This window comes from Pantherophis guttatus, chromosome 1 (genome assembly GCF_059756535.1).
Source record: "Pantherophis guttatus breed Tessera chromosome 1, ASM5975653v1, whole genome shotgun sequence".
Lineage (NCBI taxonomy): Eukaryota > Metazoa > Chordata > Lepidosauria > Squamata > Colubridae > Pantherophis > Pantherophis guttatus.
Genome location: NC_142063.1, coordinates 325,869,272 through 325,892,409, shown reverse-complemented (window position 1 = coordinate 325,892,409; position 23,138 = coordinate 325,869,272). Strand labels below are relative to the sequence as shown.

General features: G+C 38.2%; 2 protein-coding genes across 4 annotated transcripts in view; both read right to left on the bottom strand.

Annotated features, from left to right (window-relative positions):
- LOC117667559 (caspase-1-like) lies at positions 1-17,170 on the bottom strand. The gene is made up of 9 exons (XM_034421011.3): positions 16,438-17,170; positions 12,880-13,152; positions 11,159-11,280; positions 10,022-10,195; positions 8,935-9,169; positions 8,247-8,405; positions 7,041-7,150; positions 3,851-3,949; positions 1-869 (listed from the first exon to the last, which is right to left on the bottom strand). The coding sequence occupies exons 1-8, from the start codon at positions 16,442-16,444 to the stop codon at positions 3,857-3,859; spliced, it is 1,173 nt and encodes a 390-aa protein (XP_034276902.1). The 5' UTR covers positions 16,445-17,170; the 3' UTR covers positions 1-869; positions 3,851-3,856.
- A 239-nt stretch (positions 17,171-17,409) lies between these two features.
- The window catches only part of LOC117667558 (caspase-1-like), a 36,510-nt gene continuing 30,781 nt past the window's right edge, over positions 17,410-23,138 (bottom strand). For 2 of the 3 annotated variants that reach the window (XM_034421009.3, XM_034421010.3), the window contains exon 9: positions 17,410-19,392. The gene's annotated coding sequence lies outside the window, so the exon portion shown is untranslated. Of the gene's footprint in view, positions 19,393-21,766; positions 22,162-23,138 lie in introns of those variants that run through there. The other variant, XM_087888868.1, reaches the window with a different exon arrangement.

The following is a 23,138-nucleotide window of genomic DNA, read 5'->3' as shown; positions in this document are numbered from 1 at the left end:
AACCTTTAAGCTATTCTTTAATTGGACTTTGTCATGGGAATTACTGAGAACATATTCCCAATTGTTTCTTCATCTAGGTGAAATTTCTTTTCTTTTCTTTTTTTAAATTTTAAAAACAAACTTTATTCGTATTTAAAAAAAACATTTAAAACAAATATAAGAAAAACATACAAGTTTCTCTTAATCAAAAACACAAATTACATATACATATACAGTACATATACAGTACTCAACTTCATCTATTAACTACTTTCTATTATTATATATACATATATACATACGCACAGTGGCTTATTTCCTTTTGTATCTCTCTGACAGTGCAGTTGTTTATTTATACTGATTTCTTCTGAATTTCATCTTTAACCATTCCCCCTCCTCTGATTTATCCACTGGTACCAGCTATTCCATATTTTAAAGTATTTTGAGTCTTCCTTATCCTGTAACTCTAGAGTTAATTTGTCCATCTCTGCGCATATATAGATTTTTTGTATTAATTCCTGATCAGTTGGGTGAAATTTCAATTGAATTAATTTGAGGAAATTTTAAGGGAACTACCAGTAATTCCCGAATAGCCTGTATTTGAGACAGACCATTCATTGTAAGTGTTTATTCATGTGGGGCTATTGTAAATTCCCATGCCTGTAAGTTGACAGGAGGACAAACTGTAACTATTTTCATAAATCTCATTATGCTTTAATGGCTAATTCCATTAATTTTAAAGACACAAATCACATACATTTCCAAAAAGGGGTTGATTGAATTTTACAATGAGGAATAAGGTGGAGAAAGTACAAGGTGTGGTCAATCCATGTATCTTCCATATATCTGAAAGAATTATCTGCTTTTAGGCCCAGTAGTTTCTCCTTCATCTGAGAAAAAGAATGAGCAGCCGCTATTTATTTATTTAAACAATTTATAGTATAAGACATATGTTGCTTGTATAACTCTGAGTGGCTCACAATACATTAAAACTACACAATGTTGTTCCCTCAAAGTATAATAAAAGTCCACACTTCCATTCAAACAATGCCAGAGGGATATTTTCAAGTTTACATGACAAGGGAAAAAACCAAGAATTAGATATAAACTACTGCAAGACGCTAAGGAAAAAGAGGTTGAGATTTACCAGATTTGAAACTGTATTTTGATGCTTCTTGTTTGGTCTGGCTAAAAGAGTGGGTGAACCTCTGGAACAAGATGCCACTTGATTTAGAAGGTCATGAATTATGGCTTGGATGGCAAAGTGGTATGACAAAGTTAAAGTAAATGTTGATTTTAAGAACCATTTTGTTAGCAGTGCCATGCCAAGAGTTTGGAATAAATACAAAACAAGATTTTCTACGAAGATGCCTCCTTGGGTGTCCTCCCAGGAAGCCTTTTTCAGAAAAGAAATGGTGGCGAAGCCGGACCAGTGGACTTATGGTAAAATAATATATTTTAATTTTGGTGACCCCACCCTCAAGTCTAAGGAAGAGTTAGAATCAGAAGGTTGTGTCTGCCATTGGTTTACATACTTACAATTGAAAGAAATATTTACATTACATAAAAAGAGTTATGCATTTGACTTTGTTAAAAATGAATTGGAAACCTTACTGTTTGGTAGTGATGAACATATCATTGCTAAAATTTATAAAACGTTTGTCAAGTTTCCGAAAGATGCCCTAATTAATTCATGAGCCATGATCCAAACTTCAAAGGTTCAAACTGCAAAGCTTTCAAGTTGCCAACGTTATTGAAATTGAATTTGGAAAATGAACATGTAAAGTATGGTATGATTCAGTGGGCAAGGAATTTTGGATATAATGTGATGCTTGACTAATGAGAGAATATGTGGACAAAAGGTTTTAAATTTACATTAAAATATAATTTAAAAGAAAATTTCTAAAAGATGATGTATTGCTGGTATTTAACCAGCGATACATCATCCAAACAATTTATCCAGAATGTATAATAGTATTTCAAATGAATGTTGGAAATGTAAATGTAAAGAAGGGACTTTTACCGTTTATGGTGGGCATGTGATAAGGGTGGAAAAGAATGAAACTTTGATTTGGGGTTTTACTGTTTAGATAGATATCTTGTTATAGAAATAGCTAGCTTATACTATTATGAAAAAGTAAAAAGTTGAGGTTTGATGTTAATGCATTATTCTACTGCATCAGAGGGAGTTGTTTTTCTATACTTCTCTCTTCCCCTTTCCCTCCCTTTTGTTTCCTACTATTTGCTCCTTTTATTTTTGTATTTTTTATTATATCCTAATAAAAACTGCAATACAGAACAAAAGTCCACCCCTGTTATCATGCAATTATTCAACTCAGCTACTTAACATTGTGATTAAACATTTAAAAGAATGTCTAGGTCCTTATGTCACACATAATTCTTTACATCAATATTTGTTATCTATATTAAATATTTAAAGTATATACAGATGATATGCAGTGTCTCTTAGGATACCACATACAGGTATACCTGTGTTACAGGTATACATGTGTATGTTGCACCTTCCACCGCAAATTAAAAACATGGCTGTTCACGGCACCTAGCCTGGACTGAGGGGGCTTTCAATTATTTTAACGGGTTTTAATATTTGTTTATGTATGTATTTTATGTTTTTATTGGCTTGTTTAATTGTTGTGAGCCGCCCTGAGTCCTATGGAGATAGGGCGGCATATAAGTTATATTAAATAAATAAATAAATAAGTATACAGGTAGTCTCAACTTTTGACCAGTCTCTTAGACCCCAAAGCTCCTTATGACCCAAATCCAAAATTTCAACATCTGGTCCACCCCGAGGTCATGTTTTTGCTGGAAACTGGCATTTACTTTCAGCTTCTGGTACAAAAGCCCCATAGAGAACAATGACTTTGTTTAATGACCTCCGTGTTTGTGGCGGTCATTGCACTGCAAACAAGGTATAAAATCAGCTCTGGTCATGTGGGGATTTGCTTTATAACCATCACAACCTATAATCGTAATTGTGGGATTCAGTAACAGTTGTAACTCGAGGATCTGTATGATAGAGGAGACTTGAAGTAACTTTAATTAAATAACTTTAATCATACTTCAATACATTACCTCAGTGATGAGTAACCTTTTTGCCGTCGCGTGCCAAAAGCAGGGGGAGTGGGGGGGTTGCGGGTGCGTGTGCCCACGTCCAGAATTCAATGCGCCCCACCCTCCCGTGCATGCGCACGTGACACCCCCCACACTTCCCCCTGCTTTTGGCACGCGATGGCATGGTGGGCACGGTAGGCCCATTTTTCCCCCTCCCCAGGCTCCAGAGGCTTTCTAGGAGCCTGGGGAGGGCAAAAACAGCCTTCCCCATCCTCCCGATGGCCTTCCGGAGGCTGGAAACAGCCAGTTTCCCGACTTCCGGTGGGACCGGAAGGCTTGAAAATCAGTTGGCCGGTGCGTGCATGCACGTTGGAGCTGAGCTAGGGCAACACTCGCGTGCCCACCAATATGGCTCCGCGTGCCACCTGTGGCACCCGTGCCATAGGTTCGCCATCACGGCGTTACCTTAAAAGTTTACTTTTGAAGCAGGATGAACTAAGAACGCAGCCTCTAAATCATTCCACCCACATTTTATAATAAAATCAGAGCTTTCTGTGGTTTGTGATTTCCTATTACTGAGGTTTAAAATAGGATTATTTTTCTCCATATTACACAGAGGCTGAAGACCTCACAGTGAGTTCATGATAATATTGAGATATGAAGAACGGATTTCCTGATTTGTCAGAAAAGGGCTTCAGACTTACCCAAAAACTCCAAGAAAAATCAGATGACTCTGTTGTCCCTGTCCCCAAATATCCCAAAATCTGGTATTACAGCTGCAAGAATAAACACTTACCTGGCTTCAATGTCCTGGGAAGAGGTAGAGCTTTTTGGTCAAGGTGGTTCTCTCCTTTGAGGGCATATTACGTGGGTCGCTTGCAAAATGGTCCATCACCTGTAATATGGAAGGTACAGAATGCTCACTTTACTAATGAAACATTGTAGAAGAATCGGATTATACAGTAGCCCAGATCAGAAAGAATCTATTGACAACTTTTAAGACTAATGGTTTTATCTCAAGGCATAGCATATTATAGTTATTGATAGGTGTTTGTAATCTATACAACATAGAACCTTCATCTGCATAACCACCTTTCTTTGGCCTACATCTCATCCAATTTATTTAAATTCCACATCAATCAGTTGACTCCATGGGACCTGATAAAGTGAGTTGAAGTTCACAAAAGCTTATAGCTTAAAATAAAGTTTAGTTTTAAAAGGTCTTACAGGACTCTTACGATGGGATGCTTAATAGACCTTGAAACACAGAGGAAGCAGGAAGATCTTAAGGCAGGAAATGGGTCTGTTACAAAATACATTTTTGAATGGGAGGGAAGCATGAGAAACAGACTCAGAGTAACTCCATGTTGTGGCCCATCAGCAGCCTGTGCAGTTAGTAGCTGATTCCGACAGCGAGGAGGCTGGTGTGGTGCTGCGCCAGCAGCCTGTGCAGCTGGCGTTCGAGTCAGACAATGAGGAGGCTGGAGAAGATGTGGTGCCAGAGGCGGGGATTCAGCCAGGGCCCTCAGAACCTCCAGAAACTCCCATAAGTGAAGAGGAAGAAGAGGAGGAACCTCTTCTTGATGCATGAGCGCACAGAGTTGTTAAAAGGCAGGAGTGGCTCCTCAGGAGGTCTCCTTAAGAGTAAGGCTTGGGGCTAATTGGCCACTCCCCTAGCCTATTTAAGGAAGGATGACGACTGATGCAATTTGCAGGAAACAACTTCGTTCATATTCCTTCACGTCTTGATTCCAGAAACGTTTGATTCGGCTCTTGTTTCTCTCGTCAGTTTTCCTGCAAATTGCTTCTGGGCATTTTGCCAACCACAGTAAGATTACAGTTATCTGAAGTACTGTGCCTCAGAATTGAGTTATTATTCTTTGGATTCTTGTCGGCTGTTAATGAAGTTAAATTAACAGCCCTTGTTCAGAAAAGATTTAAACTGTACTTGTGTTCAAACAACAACTAAGAAAGCTCATTAGTAGTCCTTAATTAGTAAACTAAGGTTTGTACGGACTTTGTATGTGCTGCGTTCTTTGGGGTCCATAGCTGGGGCAGAACACTCCATCTAGTATGGAGTGTAGTATGGCTGTATCACTATTATCCTTGTTAACTGTTCCACTTCCTCATTATTGTGATTATTATTACAGGTAGTCCTTGACTTTAGTGACTATTCAAAGTGACAATGGAACTGAAAGTGACTCATGACCATTTTTCACACTTACATCCTTTGTAGCATCCCCATGATCATGTGATCAAAATTCAAAAGCTTGGCAACTGATTTAGTTATGACAGCTGCTGTGTCCGAAGGTCACGTGATCACCTTTCGCAACATTTTGACAAGAAAAATCAATGGGGAAAGTAGATTCACTTAACAACCGTGTTACTTACTTATCAACTGCAGTTCTTCACTTAACAACTGTGGCAAGAAAGGTCATAAAATAGGGCAAAATTCACTTAACAAATGTCTCCCTTAATAATAGGACTACCTATACTTTGTTATTATGATTATTATTACTTTGTTGTTTTGCATGTACACTGAGAGCTTCAGGGGTGATATTCACTTACCTTTGCTACCGGTTCGCAAATGTGAGCGCGCGCCTCCTCTACGAATGCGCAGAGCCTTCTGCGCATGTGCAGAGTGTCAAAAACAGGACATGATGATGTCCGGGCGGGTGGGCAAAGCCTCCCGCCACCAGCGCTACCAGATCGCGTGATCCGGATAGAACTGGTTGAATTTCACCACTGGTGAGCTTATGCACCAGAGACAAATTCCTTGTGTGTCTAATCACACTTGGCCAAATAAAGTATTCTATTCTTTCTCTTTCTCTTTCTCTCTATTCTGTTCTGTTCTGTTCTATTCCACACTAGATATAAATAAATTGTATAGGGAAAAACCTTTGTTAGGTTTTCACAATTCTGTTACATTATTCCACTAGCAAAAAAAGATCTTCCCAGAAATCCACATGGTTCTTGTTTCCTGAACTTGCTAACCATATGGGGTTTGACGGTGGGGAAATCAGACAGAGAAGCTATATAGCCAGGTTTACTATTATAATCCAAAGACTGTATATAGATAAAGAAGGGATGCAAAAGCTTGAAGGACAGTTCAGAATCACCAGAGAATTAAAGTACCTTGGACTTTATTCTCAAAGGATTATTTTTATTTGCACGGGGTAGCAATAAGCTTGATGTCTGGGTATTTCTAAAGTAGAATACGATGGATAATTTTGATCAGTTCTAATTATAAAATTGATGACATGATGGCAGCTCTTTGTTAGCTTTCCTCCAATTGGATGGCTTGCTGGCAAGAATTATGGGAGTTGAAATTTTTTCCAGATTTTTGAAGGTGGGGGATGAAGGGAGTTGATACAAAAAAAAAAAAAAAAGGCTCTTGTTCCTTTTTTGGCTACCAAAATTTTTTGCCCACCAATCAATTTTATTTTATTTTACCTTCATCATAATTACAAAAAGAAAATATTCAAACACAATCTACATGATAAATCTGTGCAATATTCTTGCAACAGGATTGTTAAATGATAGAAGTTTGCAGAATCTGCTTATGTTCTTCAATTCCGTTATGGACTCTTAAGTTTTTGAACATGAGATTTAATTACTAAAGCCGGAAAAAAGAAACGGGAAGTTAAAAAATACATGATTTAGGGCCGTTAACAGCAATAGCAGTTAGACTTACAGTATATACCACTTCATAGTGCTTTACAGCCTTTGCTAAGCGGTTTACAGAATTAGCATATTGGCCTCAACAATCAGGGTCCTCATTTTACTGACCTCTAAAGGATGGAAAGCTGAGTGAACCTTGAGCCAGTGAGAATCAAACTCTTGGCAGTGGGCAGAGTTAGCCTGCAATACTGCATTCTAATCACTGCGCCATCACGGCTCCTAATGCCATTCCAAAGTGGGTCTTTAACAAAAAAACTTCATTCCAAACATGACAGCCTTGTGTAGAAAGACCTGAGCAGACCTACCTTCCGGAAGATCTCTTCCAAATTGCAATTCCAGGCATGTTTCTTGATAGTATCTATTAGCTGGATGATGAAGAATGATCCCGTTTGAGTGTGTCTCCAGGATAAATTATCTAAACAGACAAGAATGATTAAGCAATAATGATTCTTCACGATGTCAGACTTCATGCTCTACCTAACAAACTTTAAACCTATACAAATTGTCTTCGACCTATCACAGTAATGGAGCCTGCCCATTTCCTTTGCAAGTGGTGATGGCCATTGAGGGAGATGGCCTCACTTAACAATCATCATCCTTGCTTTCCCTGATGCAGTCATATCAACATATGAATCGTTAAACTGAGAAGAGCTTCAGGGGTGGGGAAGGCCTTGAGAAATCTAATGCAGATCCCAGCCCACCTGCCTTCAGCTTTCCAAGACCTCCCCCGAATCCCTAAGAAACCTTACACTCCATTCCTGCTCCTTCTCATCCCTACATCCCTTGGGCCTATTTCCGCCCTCCACCAGGTACCCACAGATTTTCTCTCGGGTCCCTCACAGGGCTTGGCCTCCTGTGCTGAAAATGGCAGCTATTTCCCAGAGGCAGCCAAGCAGCCCAGCAAGGGACCCAGGAGAACAGGCCTGCCCTCCTTTCCCAATATGAGGTCTGGAGACCTTCAAAAGGGTACAATAGGTATGAGTAGGTGGCTAGCAGGCCCAAGGCCTATGGGGACTTAGCAGGGTGGGCTGGATAGCTTACGGTTCACTTACTAAACAACGAGCTTAGTTCATACACATAATCATCTTTGTTCGTGCTGATTAGATTTCTGGTAGCTTAACTTATTAGGGAGACTCAATCTCTTTGGGTGGGATTTGGTTCAATAAATTGACAAATCCCTGAATATATCTACCTCACAGGGTTGTTGTGGTGGTGGTGAAAAAGAAGAGGAGGAAGGAGTATTACTATGATCTTCATGAGTTACTTACAAAATAATAAAAGGCGGGATAAAAATCTTATAAATGAATGACTAGGCTTTTTGCAGTGAGCATGCCGGTGAATTTCTGATACTTAGCAAAGAGGTCCAGATCAGGTTTTCTTAACTGATTAGTTGCCAATCTTGGACAGACAGCTTTGTGAACTAAATGCCTGTATCGCTAAGGCAGCAGCTCTTTTCATTTCTGTCCTGCTTTGGACCCCTACTTAGCAATTTTCTTTTAACAGTCTCTTACTAGGGGTGGTGGAATATAGGCAGATGAAGTCACTCTCCACATGTACTCTCTGAATGGCATCAACTTGCCATTGCATGGGGTTGTGTGAATCAAGCTGGAGAGAGGCAGCAGCCGATGCAGCTGAGTCTTCCACGTTTTCCACCCTGTACCCTCGTTGCTCTGGAGAAACAAAATGGGGGAATCAACAATCATTAACAAAAGCCTCTGACAGATCAGAGGTTATTCATACAAGGCTTTATGATCATCATAAAAGTACAGCATAGCCTTTTGTTCCTAACAGGTTTCAAACTCCCAAGGTTTAAGACAAGGTTCAAAATTAATTTTTCCCTTCCCAACAATCTATTGCCATTTATGGAAAGTCATTATTCCAACACACCTGAAGACCACAGATCTTCTGGAGATAAATACAATCAGCAGTAAATATCTACAAATCAGTTTGCCAAGAGCAGAAGTAGAGAACTATGGCCCCTTTATGACTTGTGGACTTCAAGTCCCAGAATTCCTGAGGCAGCATCGATGACTCAGGAATTCTGGGAGCTAAAGTGCACAAGTCATAAAAGGGCCATAATTCCCGACCCCTGATCTAGAAGTTGCTTGATCTAGTTAAGACTATGTGCAAGAGACTATATGTTCCTGCTAAATACTCATCTGCCTTCTCCCCTCCCAGATCTCAACTTCAGCTACTTACCACCACGACCTGCTTGAATAATGACCACCTTGGGCTTTCCCCTCAAAGCTGGGCAATTTATGTTGTTGAAGATGGAGAAGACAGTTTTGATGGGGAAGATGTCAGAGTGTTGGTTTCCTGAATGGACTCCACAAAGGATGTCCTGAAAGCCATGAGACATCAGTACCACAAACATCCCATCTGAAGTCTTATGCTCTTCCCGAGCTGCAAACTTCTGCAAGCAAGTGTTTATATCCTGAAAGCAATGAAAAAGGAAGGTGGGTCAGGAGTGGAAATGGAGTTTCTAACTAACTCTGCACTCATCATTAGAGTTGAGAAGAATGGGGGTAGCCTTCTTGCAATTGCACTAGATTTCAATTATTATTCAAGCATAGCAAAAATTCAGTGCATAAACAATTAATAGCTTTTTCTCTCTAGATTTGAATGGGAGGGCTGTGCAGCAAATCTCCATATCTGAGATGTGTGAACACCATCACAAATCTCCAATATGGCGAGGGGTCTGTGTGACAAGGGGAGTATTATCTTCACAGCTGAATGGAAGGCTGACCTCATCATGCTCTCCAGAAGGAAAAAACCAAACATCCTGGCCAGTATAGTAGTATATTCTCTCTGGAAAGCTAGCCTCCCCAACTGTTTTTTTGGAGAAACAATTATGGGAGATGAAAAAGAAAGCAATATCCCAATAGTTGAAATTAAAAAGGATTAGACCAGGAGAGAAGTTCAATTACCATTTCAAGCACATTTTTCTTATACTAAAATTAGATATAAACAACTTGATAATCTACAGTTTTTTGGAATTGAGGTCCCATCAACTCCAATCAGCATGGCCATGAGCCAGGGCTTGCTGGATTTATAATTTAAAACATCCATATTTTCTACATTTGTGCTAAATATTATTGTATAGGTAGTTTAACAAGATTGCCACACTTTATTCAATTTTGAAGCTGCCTAGGTCCAACTAACTATGGGTGGCTAGAATTAATACATGTATTAAAGGGCAAAATCAAAACTTCCACACCCATTCCTTGAATGTTTAGGTTTCACTAGACTTTTTTCTTGAGTAACAAATTACTAAACTTTTTTTTACCTGTGAGCTTAAATTGGTCTTTGTTTCCACATTGTATCCCAGATCTTCTAGGAGAAGTGTCATCTGTTCCAAGTCTATCTCAACCCCGTATCTATAACCCAAGTAATCAAATTTGATATTGCAGATTATCAAGGCCAGGCGCGTACGAGTCTTGGGATCCTTGATAGGGTAGATCTGCATGGGGAAAGAAAAGTGGTTCTTATCCTGAACTATAATTATGCCAAGCACCCATCTAGTTTAGGGCTCTCCCAATTCTTATCAATCTTAGCCAGTGGTGGGGGATCCTGGAAACTAGTTCGGTAATATTTGAATGATTTTGATGGTGTTGCAAAATCTACAAACAAGGCTAACAGATAACTATGGTTTTGCTATTACTCAGAATTTAGTGTTCAGAGATTATTTGAATCTGAAGATTTGTTCCACTTAACCATAAAAATAAAATTGGTAAATCAGACCCAAAATAGTCTAACTTCCTGTTTGCCATAGTGGGTGGCTAGGCACTTGAGGAAACCCACAAGCCTGATTTGAAGGCAAGACTTCCTTTTCCTTCCCTTTCATGTAACCAGAAGCAAATATTAAGAGAGCATGGCAATTCTGTGAAAGCATAAAGTCCATGAGTTCAATCTCTCAGGGCCTCCAGGTATTTAAGTGTGCAGAGATTAACAGAGTTGGAAGGAACCTTGTAGGTCATCTAGTCCAACCCCCCATCCAAGCAGGAGACTCTACACCATTTCTGACAGATGGCAGTCCAGTTACATCTTGAAAGCTTCCAGTGATGAAGCTCCCACAACTTCTGAAGGCAAGCTGTTCCATTGGTTGTCTACTTTAAAGCCAATGAAGGTATTGTGGTCACATTATATTTAAACCTCCCTTAATTTCATGTTGTCTGTTTTATTTGTGTTAGATATGGAACAATAGAAGATCCCCAGGTTTTTTTTTTTTTGCTTTAGAAATAAAACAAGGTAATATTTCTAAAAGCCAAGTTGAGGAGAATTTAAGATATATTCAAAATTTCTGCTACAAAAGTTGAATTTTCAGTTCACATCTGTGGCTACCTTTACAGCAGCTGCTGCATGCAATAAAGTGCAGTATTTAAGCTCAAGTCTTGGATAGATCTAACTAGGTCTGCCAACTCACCTCGGTGCCTTCATTAGTCTGTATTTGCTGAAATATATTCTGAGGACAAAGCCTGATCCCGTTTTTAGATTCTAGGAACTGGACCTCTTCCTCTGAGATGTTACCTTTTATTGGCTGGCTAACTGGAGATGGAAGAAAGTTGAACACCATATTCAGCTTTTTTATCACAGTGAATTATTAAATATCACATGAGACAGTCGGACCTTTTAAATTGCTAAACTACAGTGCCTAGCAGCCCGTCAGAAGGGCATTGGGAATTGTAGCACATCACTGGGACACTTGTTTTCTTGTCAGCTCCAACAGAAACAAAAATCAGTTAGCAATTAGCAAGTCTGGGCCCTCAGAAAGAGCATGTCCTCCAGCTTATTGACTCCACTGCCATAGCAGATCTAAAAAACATGCAGAAAATTAAGCAACATGAACAGAGCTGCTGACAAAGGATAGCTTTGAAAACCTTAGCCTTTCCTCCACATTGCTGGTCTCCTAGAAAGCCTACAACATACTAACTAGAAACCTAGTTGATAGCCTACAAATCTTTCTGATTCTTGTGGCCTAACCTTCGACCTATCCCTTCAAATTATTTCTTCATTTAAGAAAATATATATGGCTGCCCTACTCAGTCTCAGTTGAAGTGAGCAATTGAGAAAAAAAAGCAGATGTTTTTAGTCCATACTACTGTCTAGTCTGGTGATAGCAAATTTATGACATGTGTCACAAGTGACACACCCCTGTCATTTTTGGTGACACGCCTAGGGGTCGCATGAGAATGTTATGTACTCTTGCACTACCTCTGGATCTTCTGGAAGTTGCTTGAGAGAGCCTGCTCTCATGCAATCTCTGGATCTCCCTGAAAATCATGTGGGAATGTTCTTGCCCAATTTTTGGAGGCTCCAGAGGCCTTGAAAGACTAAGACCCTCTCACATGACTTCCAGTGGGTTCAGAAGCTGAGGAAGAGGCCACCACAATCTCATGTGGCCTCTGCAGCCTCCAAAAGGCATGGATAGTTCTCACATGGTTTCTAGAGGCTCCAGACACCGCACAAGAATCTGATATGCTCTCACGCAGCCTCTGGAGCCTCAAAAAAGGGTGCAAGAATGGGACATGCTTTCCTGTTCTTTTCAGAGCAGGCCAAGCAAGAGCATTCTCCAAAGTTTTCAGGCCTCATACAACCTCAGATAGAGAAAAAGGCAAATCAGAAAACGTTTGCAATTTTGTTTTTATTTCGCTTATTACATTTATATGTGCCCATCTTACTCTCCCAAACAAGTTTTTGTTAAGAATTGTTTCTCCTTTGTCTGATGGGGATGGCGTGACACACCAGCAGTCAAGTTAGGCTTTTTCTGAATTTTTGACACGCCGAGCCCAAAAGGTTCGCCATCACTGTCCTAGTCCAAGAAAAAAAAAATAAGGGACAGTTTTTATAAGATACAATGAAGCTGATTAAAAACTGGAAGGCACCCAAATTTCATGTACCTATATCTTAGTATATAGAAACATTCTTTAGAATGTGCTCCTAAAAAAACAGGGGAATATCAATTTATGGTAAAGTTTCCTTTCAAAATGACTTATTACACCAATATGGCCAAATCTAACCAGCCCAAACAGTTTGGGGGCACAACACAAAGCTTTTGCATGATTCTGGGCCACAGTAACTAAATTAGGGAGAGAGATCAGTAATTTTGGCCCAAAGCTAGATGATATGCTGTAACATCAGAAGTACCAGCAGGAAAGGTTTGGAGATCCAGCTGTCCAGCTAAGTAAGCATTTCGGGCCAGGAGGAAGTCAATAAAGAGGCGGCTAGCTTCAGGCCCCTTTTTTCTCACATTATCGATCATAATTCTTGCTTGATCTTGCGTCTTATCGTACACATTCACTCCTTCCACCTCTTCATCATCCATGATATCCTTACTGAGCAGATCATCTAAGAGTTGCCTGATTATAGATTTGTTAACACGCTTTATAAACTCTGCACGCACTTCTTTCAACTTCTTGTCTGTAAGGAAAACAAGTGCATTTTTTTAAATTTATCACTCTGACTTGAACAATTACAATTTTACTGAGATACAGGTAGGCCTTGACTTAGTCAGTTCAAAGTTACAACAACCTTCTAAATTTATGACACTAATTTGAAGAATTACAATTTTACTGAGATACAGGTAGGCTTTGACTTATAATCTTTTCATGTCAGTTCAAAATAACAACAATCTAATCTAAATTTATCACACTGATTTGAAGAATTACAATTTTACTGAGATATACTGTAGATAGTCCTTGACTTATATTCTTTTCATGTCAGTTCAAAGTTACCATGTCCTTGGAACAAGTGGTTTATGACCTGCAGTTTAGGATTGTTGAACAACCTCTGCACTCATGCGATTGCAGTTTGGGCAATTGGCAACCTGCTTGTATTTACAATTAGTTGTAGCATCCTGCAGTCAAGTGGTAGTAATTTGGTACCATTTTCCCCCTAACTTCTGGCAAAGAAATGCCCATTGAGGAAGCTGGATTACTTAGCTCGTTTTTCTGCCCAGAGAATCCTTAAGTGGTTAAGTCTGACCAATGACTGGATTTTATTTATTATTAAATTAGCATAGGATTCTGCAGAAAGTGAAAAAAGTCTAATCACAATCCCTTATATACACACACATGCTCAGATATTGTTCCTACAACAATTAAATACCACCAGTAGCTGATTTGTGCCACATACTAAGCTTTTCTAACATTAATCTGAGTTTGCTTTTTTAGTTTAGGATGTAAAAGCTATACATTTTGGTTACTTTATGGTTTTTTTTACATAAGCAGAGAAAACGGATTAATTGAGGAACCCAATAAACATATTGTATGAAAAGGGCTCCATTTTTTCTTTCCCTACTGCATATCCAAATACTTTGATAGATATTACTGACAAAATATGGGAAAAATGACCCCAGGAAACTGAAATTTGTTTGCGGGAGAGAAGGGAAATGTAGATATCCGTTCCTTATCACTTAAAGATATTCAATGAAAGTGTAGAATAAGTCCCATCTTAATTTGAGTTGTCCTCTACATTTGGCTGCTACTGTAGGTCCTGAAAAAATAAGGAATATTTTCCCTTTATGGTCAATCAGACTTGGCTAATGTTGAAGTGGAAAGCCATGACTCAAGTGAGAGAGAATAGTGAGGTAAATGAACATCAGGTGTGGAGGGTAACCTCTTCCCTGAAAAGCAACAGGTAGGATCTGTATATGAAGTTACTTTATACTGAGTCAATTCATTTGTCCAATGTATTGCTCCAAACTACATTGTCTCTGCTAGGAATCCCCAATCTTTGGGTTGGAATGAACATTTGAAATCTTTAGAGCATGTTATAGAGCAGTGTTTCTCATCCTTGGCACCTTTAAGATTCTCAATCTTGGCAGCTTCAACTCCCAGAATCTCCAAGTCAGCAAGTTAGGGAAACACTGCTGTAGACACCAACAAATCATGGAGGAAGGTTTGCCCAATTGCAAATAGTTTACATTAATGGGCAATCACTACCACCGTTTATTTGAAGGCAAACTGGTGAATCCCTAAAATGTAGGCTCACTACCGGACCAAACACTGAGTTGCAGTCACCTCCACATTTTGATTTTCTAAGAACATGTACCAGGCCCGGAGTATCCGTCCATTAATTCATCCACCTATGCAGTCATTCATTCAAAAGAAGCAGAATAAAAAAAGCAGATGGAGCCAAGAGCCTTGTGAATGCCAAAACATTAAGTTAGCAGGCAAGTAAGTCTTGCAGGCCCTGCATTATTAATTTAAGATCTGTTCATTCTGAGATATCTCGTAGGTACTGTATGGGGATTCTTTTTTTCTAGTATACTAATACTAAAGGCAGTAGGAAAGGTCTTGACTTCCAATTACTGCATCACAAGTTTTTGTGATATTATACAGGACATATCATCCTGTTTGAATTTTGCTCTTAGATATTTTCCTTTTGGGCCTCTCATTCTTGGCCCTCATATCCTTGTCCTAAAATTCCTGGAAAGCTACAGAAATAGCCACATCAAGGAACTCATACCAGGCCAGCAATTGGTTCAGGGTTAATTCCCCTTGTTGCAGATAAATTAACTAGAAAGTTTTGAACCAAGAGTTATCAGTTAGGGACAGGATGATGAGAGCTGTAATATTATAGTAATGAACCCAACTTCTGGGAGGGCCATTTTCTACCAGGAGTTGTGAATAAAGATAATCCTTGAATTACAAGTTGGTTTAGTGACCTCTTGAAGTTACAACGGCACCAAGAAAAGTGACTTATGACCATTTTTCACACTTATGACCACTGCAGCTTCTTCATGATCACATGATTTAAATTCAGATGCTTGACAACTGGTTCATCTTTATGACGGTTGCAGTGTCCCAGGGTCATGTGATAATCTTTTGCAACCTTTTGACAAGCAAAGTCAATGGGGAAGTCCGATTCACTTAACAACCGGGTTACTAATTTAACAACTGCAGAGATTCACTTAACAAATGTGGCAAGAAAAGTTGTAAAATGGGACAAAATTCACTTAACTGTCTTGCTTAGCAACCGAAATATTGGGCTCAATTGTGATCATAAGTCGAGGACTATCTGTGCTTTGTTGATTGTTGAGTATTGCTTGCTAATGATTAGTGTCCCTTTGTTTTCTGAAAGGGTATAAAAACTATGCTAATTTGTGTATGTATCTCGATTTGTGATGTAATCCAGAGGGCACAATTCTTTGCGTTCCACTTGAATCGTGCAAGTGAATCCAACTGAATACCATGTAGAGGAAGAATTATATTATATATTTTATCTGAGGAAGCAATTTTGTTTGCCTACTCATACACTATTGATTGATTGATTGATTTGTATGACCTGTCAATTTAAGCAACTCTGGGAGGTTTACAACGGCAATAAAACCAGTAACTATGAAACAATCTCAAAACAATGAAACAAAACTCCTGCTCCTTAATCGATGCCTTGCAACCACTCCAGTTGCTCTCCTCCGGTACTTTCTATCTATAAACGATCCTTCCAGCGTCTTGATTTAAAATCCTGATCTTTTTTTCTTATAGACGGGAAGGCAGCCAAAGCAACCCGCTTTAGGAATAAAGTTATTTTTTTTTTGCACGTTGCAAGATCCAGAGTGGGTGGAAAAAGGAAGAGGCCCTCCTCGCATAGTACGTGTAAAAAATGCAGCGCAAACTGCCGCTCCCGCTCTTTCAGGTTTTAAGGTTTTAAGAAGAAAAAAAAAAGCTGGGGGGGGGTGTAGAGAGGTATCTATGATCTTACCTGCCATGCTCCCTCAGCTGATACTGGGCAGCGATGACGGGGAAGGGAAAAGCTGAAGACACAGCAGCAGTTCCAGCTTCGGAGGCAATTCTGAAAGTGAAAGAACTCACACCCATTGTTTCCTTTTCCCGCCCATGAATTGAACAGGCGGAAAAAGTTGGCCCCAACCGCCGTGGGAGTATCCTGGAAACCATTTGGCGGAAAAACTAATTTGCCTTTTTTCGTGAGCCCCTGACTCTTTACATTATATAAAGTTTTTGGTCTCAGTTGCTCTCCTTGTTATTTTCATCAAATAAGAGGGGAAGGACAAAACTGGATTAAAAGTTGCTCCAAATACAGGCAGAGGGCGCAATCGTGCCTTTCATATTCAGCCACGTCGACAGGCAAAGTATCTTTTGCCCTTCAGAATAATGGATTGCTTTGAAAGTTTATGTGCCATCAAAACGTTTTCCCACTCTTAACGAACACGTCGATAAGAATTTCTCCAAGATGAACGTTTATTAAAAATGGTTCAGTCTCCTGTTTTCTGCGTTTGAAATGTTCAGCTCAGTGCATTCCTTATTCGGTAGCATTTGTCCTGCCAAGTTGCAGGAAAGAAAAGCATTTGAGGCATTCCCGGGCACTGTTGAAAAATCTGGCTTGGTCCCCAGCGCTTTTCCGATTTCTGTGTCAGCTGACATCAGAAGAATCCCTTCCTCTCAGCCAGAACTGAAGGTGTGTGGTCTCCATCCCTTGTTTCCCCCCCCTCCTTTTATGCTCTTCTTTATTTAGGTTGCAAACCAATCAGGTAGATATAAAAATTTTCATACAAAACAACAGAACTGAAGTAGCTTCTTGGATGAAATACTAAACATCTTCAAGGAAAAACAAAGAAAGTCCAGTTGCCTTTTAAAAAAGCACCTTTGGGACAACCATGAGCTGGATGACTGAGAATCTCCACAGACATTCAAGCGAAAGAATACTCTCTCAACGTGGTGAACAAATTTTTTTTTTTAAATATACAATGAATAAAACTACATATCACAGAGAAAACAGCTAGGATATTAACAGTTCTTTATTTAATTGGTTACTCAACAAATCTGTACTCTGTTACACAATGATAAAAGGTTTGTTGCAGTGGGGCCAGATGGCCTTTGGGAACATTTTATTCCACAACTGCTACATCAAAATTGTAGGAAATTAGCACCCACCCCTTTCCTAGAAAAATGAAATATTTTGGGAAATATTAAAAAGGCAGAATATTATGTTTCCCTGGATGAGAAATGGAGAAGCATGTTTTAAAGACATCTTCCTGTCCCCACCCTTTGCCAATGGGCCAGAGGCAGAAACTCAATCTTTGTCAATGGACCATCATCTGCAACACAATAGGACCCATCTAGCAACAGAAACTCACCACATAGCAACTGGGAAGATTACATCAGCCAGCAAGGCTAGCTAAGACCCCCACCCCCTGGGAGTCTGACAACCAATCAGGATACTCTTCCTGAGCCCCAGGAAGTTCAAAACCCAGAGAGAGCATAAAAACCCAGGGACTCTCAGCATCTCGGCCCTTTTCTGTTCAGGAACTTAAACCATGTGATCCTGTCCACCATTAAGCCATCTTTCCAAGCAGTCTCCATGTTTCCAGTGTCTTTTTCCCCACTTGGAGCTGAACCCAGAAGGATATTTCTTCCTACAAAAATGAAAAATATTCTTTCCTGTATCCCTCCTCCTCCTCCTCCTCAGTTGAGTAACATAGGGTTCTGATCCCAAACTTTTTAGGCCTTTTAAAATACTTAAAAATACAATGACTTTTAAAATATTTGAGTTAAATTCAGAGCAGGGTAGCAATCAGGAAAAATTCTATTTCTAGTATTTTGATATGTTCTGTGGGACTGAACTCACAGCTTGAACAGCACATCTTGAAACCCCAGTCTGCTTTGAAATCTTTGCCTGGGAGAGATTTTGCTGATGTAGTAGAACTACTTTATGTCTTGTTCCTGTGCTCAATTTTGCCATTTGTATGACCTGTGACATGAAGCTATCTTCCACAAGCTCATCTTAGTAGCAGGGTTTGGCTGTTCCTCACCCAGTTTTAAGCCTCCTACACAGCTGTTTCTGGCTGTATTTCAACCTACGTATGAAATTGATGATCATTAGTAGCTGCTTGGTGTAATTAGTTAATCTGAATACTTGACTCTTAACTCTACAAAATCCCTTACTTTGTGCAAGTGTAAGAATTGATGCTGTTTGGAAGGCAAAGGCTGGTCAGACCAAATATTGTTTTGATTTAGACTTCTCTTCTGTTCGTGTACTTTCCATTTTGTTAATTGATACAAATAATAAACTGTTAATACTTCTATTTCTTAAAGCATCCTTAATTTACAGCACTTTTGCACAACTGCCTAACACTTTTGCACAGTACTGATATTTTTAGTTTGATCGTATTTCACTAAATATTTTTAAATTGCATTTCACACTTTTCCATAGTTTTTCTAAAATAACGTACAATTTTGAGTGGTTAATATTACTCTGAATATTTAACTTTCTTTCCAATTTAAAAGTCATGTTTGGCCTTAATTTATTTTGATCTGGTATACTCATATTTTTGACCAACGCCTTGGTTTTCTGTTTGTTGACCTTAAAAACCAGCTATTTTATTAAAAATCTTTAATTTATTAATTGTTCCTTACCATGGGGGTGGGGGAGAGGGGAGGACCCACTACAACTGAATTTTGACTCAGTTAAAATTTGACTCAGTTAATTTCTATTTTAAGCATCATAGTTAAACGTTTCTGCTGTGGGAAACAAATACTAATCACACTGAATATGATTTAGACAAAAATCACATAAAATTCCCAAAATGGGTTGATGGAATGAGGAATAAAGTGGAGAACAGACAACGTGTGGTTAATCCATGTTTCTTCTATATATCTGAAAATTGTCTGCTTTTGGGTCCAGTAGTTTCTCCTTCATCTGAGAAAAAGAAGAAAAAGAATGAGCAGCAGCTATTTATTTATTTAAAAATTTACAGTATATGGCTTATGCTGCTTGTATAACTGAGTGGCACACAATACATTAAAACTATACAATAATGCCCCCCAAAGTATAATAAAAGTCCACACTTCCATTCAAACAATCCCAGAGGGATATTTTCAAGTTTACATGACAAGGGAAAAAACCAAGAATTAGATATAAACTACTGCAAGACGCTAAGGAAAAAGAGGTTGAGATTTACCAGATTTGAAACTGTATTTTGATGCTTCTTGTTTGGTCTGGCTAAAAGAGTGGGTGAACCTCTGGAACAAGATGCCACTTGATTTAGAAGGTCATGAATTATGGCTTGGATGGCAAAGTGGTATGACAAAGTTAAAGTAAATGTTGATTTTAAGAACCATTTTGTTAGCAGTGCCATGCCAAGAGTTTGGAATAAATACAAAACAAGATTTTCTACGAAGATGCCTCTTTGGGTGTCCTCCCAGGAAGCCTTTTTTCAGAAAAGAAACAGTGGCGAAGCCGGAACCGTGGACTTATGGTAAAATAATATATTTTAATTTTGGTGACCCCACCCTCAAGTCTAAGGAAGAGTTGGAATCAGAAGGTCATGTCTGCCATTGGTTTACATACTTACAATTGAAAGAAAGATTTAAATTACATAAAAAGAGTTAAGGGTTTGACGGAAAAAGACTTGGGGAAAAATGTGGAACTTTGATGTTATATATTTTTTTTTTTTTATTGAAAAGGTTTTCAAATACAAATTTTTCCCCCTTTTTCCCCCCCTCCCCCCCTCCCTAACCCCCCCTCCCCACCCTTCCCCCCCTGTGACTTCTTCGTAACAAAAAAAAACCCTAATTCATAACAGATTACTTACTCCCTCCTCAAAATACTGACCTTTACTTACTAAGAGTATTATAAATCCCCCTTTATCCATACATTTCAGAAAAGAAGAAGAGAAAAAAAAAAACAAAAAAAAAACAAACACATTATACTATAACTATTATGAAATAACTCTAATTTAGCATAATGGTGTTTTATATCTATGCATTATTGCAACAATTCAAAACCACCTTCCACTTTAAAACTATACAATAAGTCCTACTTTAATAACATTTCAAAGCGGGCTCCCCATAAAATCTAATTTAACATTTATTCCACTCTATCCATTTCCTCCACTCCCCTAAATGTATCACTTAAAAATCCCTTTTCTTAAACTAATCAATCTGTAGCTAGCTTATTCACCCACTGTCTTACAAATTTACCATACACAACAATTCTTGATATCTTTAATTCACTGCCCACACTACTTAAAAATATATATATATATATATTCCATTATATCTAAATAAAAAAAGAAAAGACAATAACTTTAAATTTATAGTCCATATAATATCTTCTTGAAGTCTTTCCACTGGATTGTTAAAACCAACATCCATAATAGGGTGACATAGCTTGCGGATGCAACAGTTTATTCAAGATCTCCAATCATATCTGCCCCCATCAGTAGTAAACATCTTCTTATATATATAAAAGTAAAAACAACCACCCGAGTGACATTATAATTGTATTCCATATAATAATAATTGTGGGTTTCATCAGGATTATTAATTTCCATCATCGTATTGGGTAACAACCCGATCTTCTGCATGTCCCAATGTGATTCTCTTGCCTTATAATTCAAGATAATTATAATATATTTATCAACACAAAAAGAAGTTTCAAAATAGATAATTCAAAACCATCAATTTGAGGCTCTTTCCATGTCCCAAAATTACGGCAATGCAGAGATCTGCCACTATCCTCAGGATGATATTGACCAATATGTCGCCTCCTCTATGTTTTCACATAATCATTCATATTTTGAAATCACTGGCTTCACTGTTGCTTGGGTTAGAAATTTCTATTTTTGTACAACCTATTTCTTTTTTTGTTTTCTTTTTGTGGGTTTGACCTCCATCCTAATTTTTTGTGTCTCGCATTTCTTTTTTATCCCTTGTATATCCTCTAATTGGTTTCCATGCTTGTCCTTGCCTTGATAAGTCATCACATTAAAATCAGATGGCACTTCTCTCAAATTTGTAGATAATCCAACTGGGGTATCCGATAAATCCAAAGGCAATTTATCTGGTACAGTCTCTGTCTTTAGTTCCAGCTCCTTCTGCTTATCCTGTATTATATCTGAAGACGTTAAATTCATTTTCAACCTATTTTGATAAAATTCTTCCGCCCTTTCAACAGTATTTAACTGGTATCTTTCTCCTTGATATCTCAATATAATACCAACTGGGACGTCCCACCGGAATTGAATATTTCTCCTTTTTAACTCAGACACCAGAAAGCCAAATTTCTTCCTTTCCATTAGTATCTTAGGTGGGAGTTCCTTGTAAATCCAAATCTTTCTTCCATACAATTGCAAATTAGAATTGAAGGAATTTTGCACAATTTTATTCCTAATTTCTTTATCTGAAAAATAGATTACCACATCTCTAGGCAATTGCCTTTGCTTGGCAGTCCAGGAGTTTATTCGATAAGCTCTATCAATCCTACAAAACACTTCCTCAGGTTGAATCTTTAAAATCCCAGCTAGAAATTCAGAAGATATTTTCCTTAAGTCATCTCTGTTAACAGAGATGATGTTATATATTTTGATGGTAGCAAGATTATTTTATATGCACAACAATGGAAGGACATTTCGATTCCCACAATGTTACGAATGGCTGCAAAAGTTGATGGAGTCAGCAGACATGCCTAATTTGACAGTTTTGATCAAAGAAAAGAATTAGTACTTTTGTTTCTACTTGAAAACTGCTTCTGGACTTAGTGCTTAATGTTATTGAAATTGAATTTGGAAAATGAGCATGTAAAGTATGGTATGTCTCAGTGGGCAAGGAATTTTGGATATAATGTGATGCTTGACTAATGGGAAAATATGTGGACAAAAGGTTTTATAATTATAACATAAAAGAAAATTTCTGTAAGATGATGTATTGCTGGTATTTAACACCAGAGAAGTTATCCAGAATGTAGAGTGGTATTTCAAATGAATGTTGGAAATGTAAATGTAAAGAAGGGACTTTTACCGTTTGTGGTGGGCATGTGATAAAGCAAAGAAATACTGGAATAGGACTTTTACTGTATTACAGAAAATTATTAAAGTGAATATAAAGATAAAACCAGAAACTTTTCTTTTGGGCTTAATAGAAAAAAAAACTTGGAAAAAAACTTGGAACTTTGATGTTATATGTGTTGTTGGTAGCAAGATTACTTTATGCACAAAAATAGAAGGACATTTTGATTCCCACAATGGACGAATGGCTGCAAAAGTTGATGGAATTAGCAGACATGGCTAATTTGACTGTTTTGATCAAAGAAAAGAATAAATACTTTTATTTTGGAAACTGTTTTTTGACTTTGTGCTTGAGGTGGAAAAGAATGAAACTTTGATTTGGGGTTTTACTGTTTAGATAGATTTGTTGTTATACAAATAGCTAATTTATACTATTATGAAAAACTAAAAAATTGAGGTTTGATATTAATGCGTTATTCTTCTGCATCTGAGGGAGTTGGAAGTCAACATCTTTCTCCCCCTTCTTTTCTATACTTTTCTCTTCCCCTTTCCCTCCCTTTTGTTTCCTACTATTTGCTCCTTTTATTTTTGTATTTTTTATTATAAGCTAATAAAAACTGTAAAACAGAACAAAAGTCCACCCCTGTTATCACGCAAT

Coding starts and splice junctions, on each gene's coding strand:
- LOC117667559 (XM_034421011.3), bottom strand. Junction 10,196..11,158: donor AGACTAATGAAGGCACCGAG/GTGAGTTGGCAG, acceptor TTCCCCATGCAG/ATCTACCCTATCAAGGATCC. Junction 9,170..10,021: donor AGACCAATTTAAGCTCACAG/GTAAAAAAAAGT, acceptor CATTGCTTTCAG/GATATAAACACTTGCTTGCA.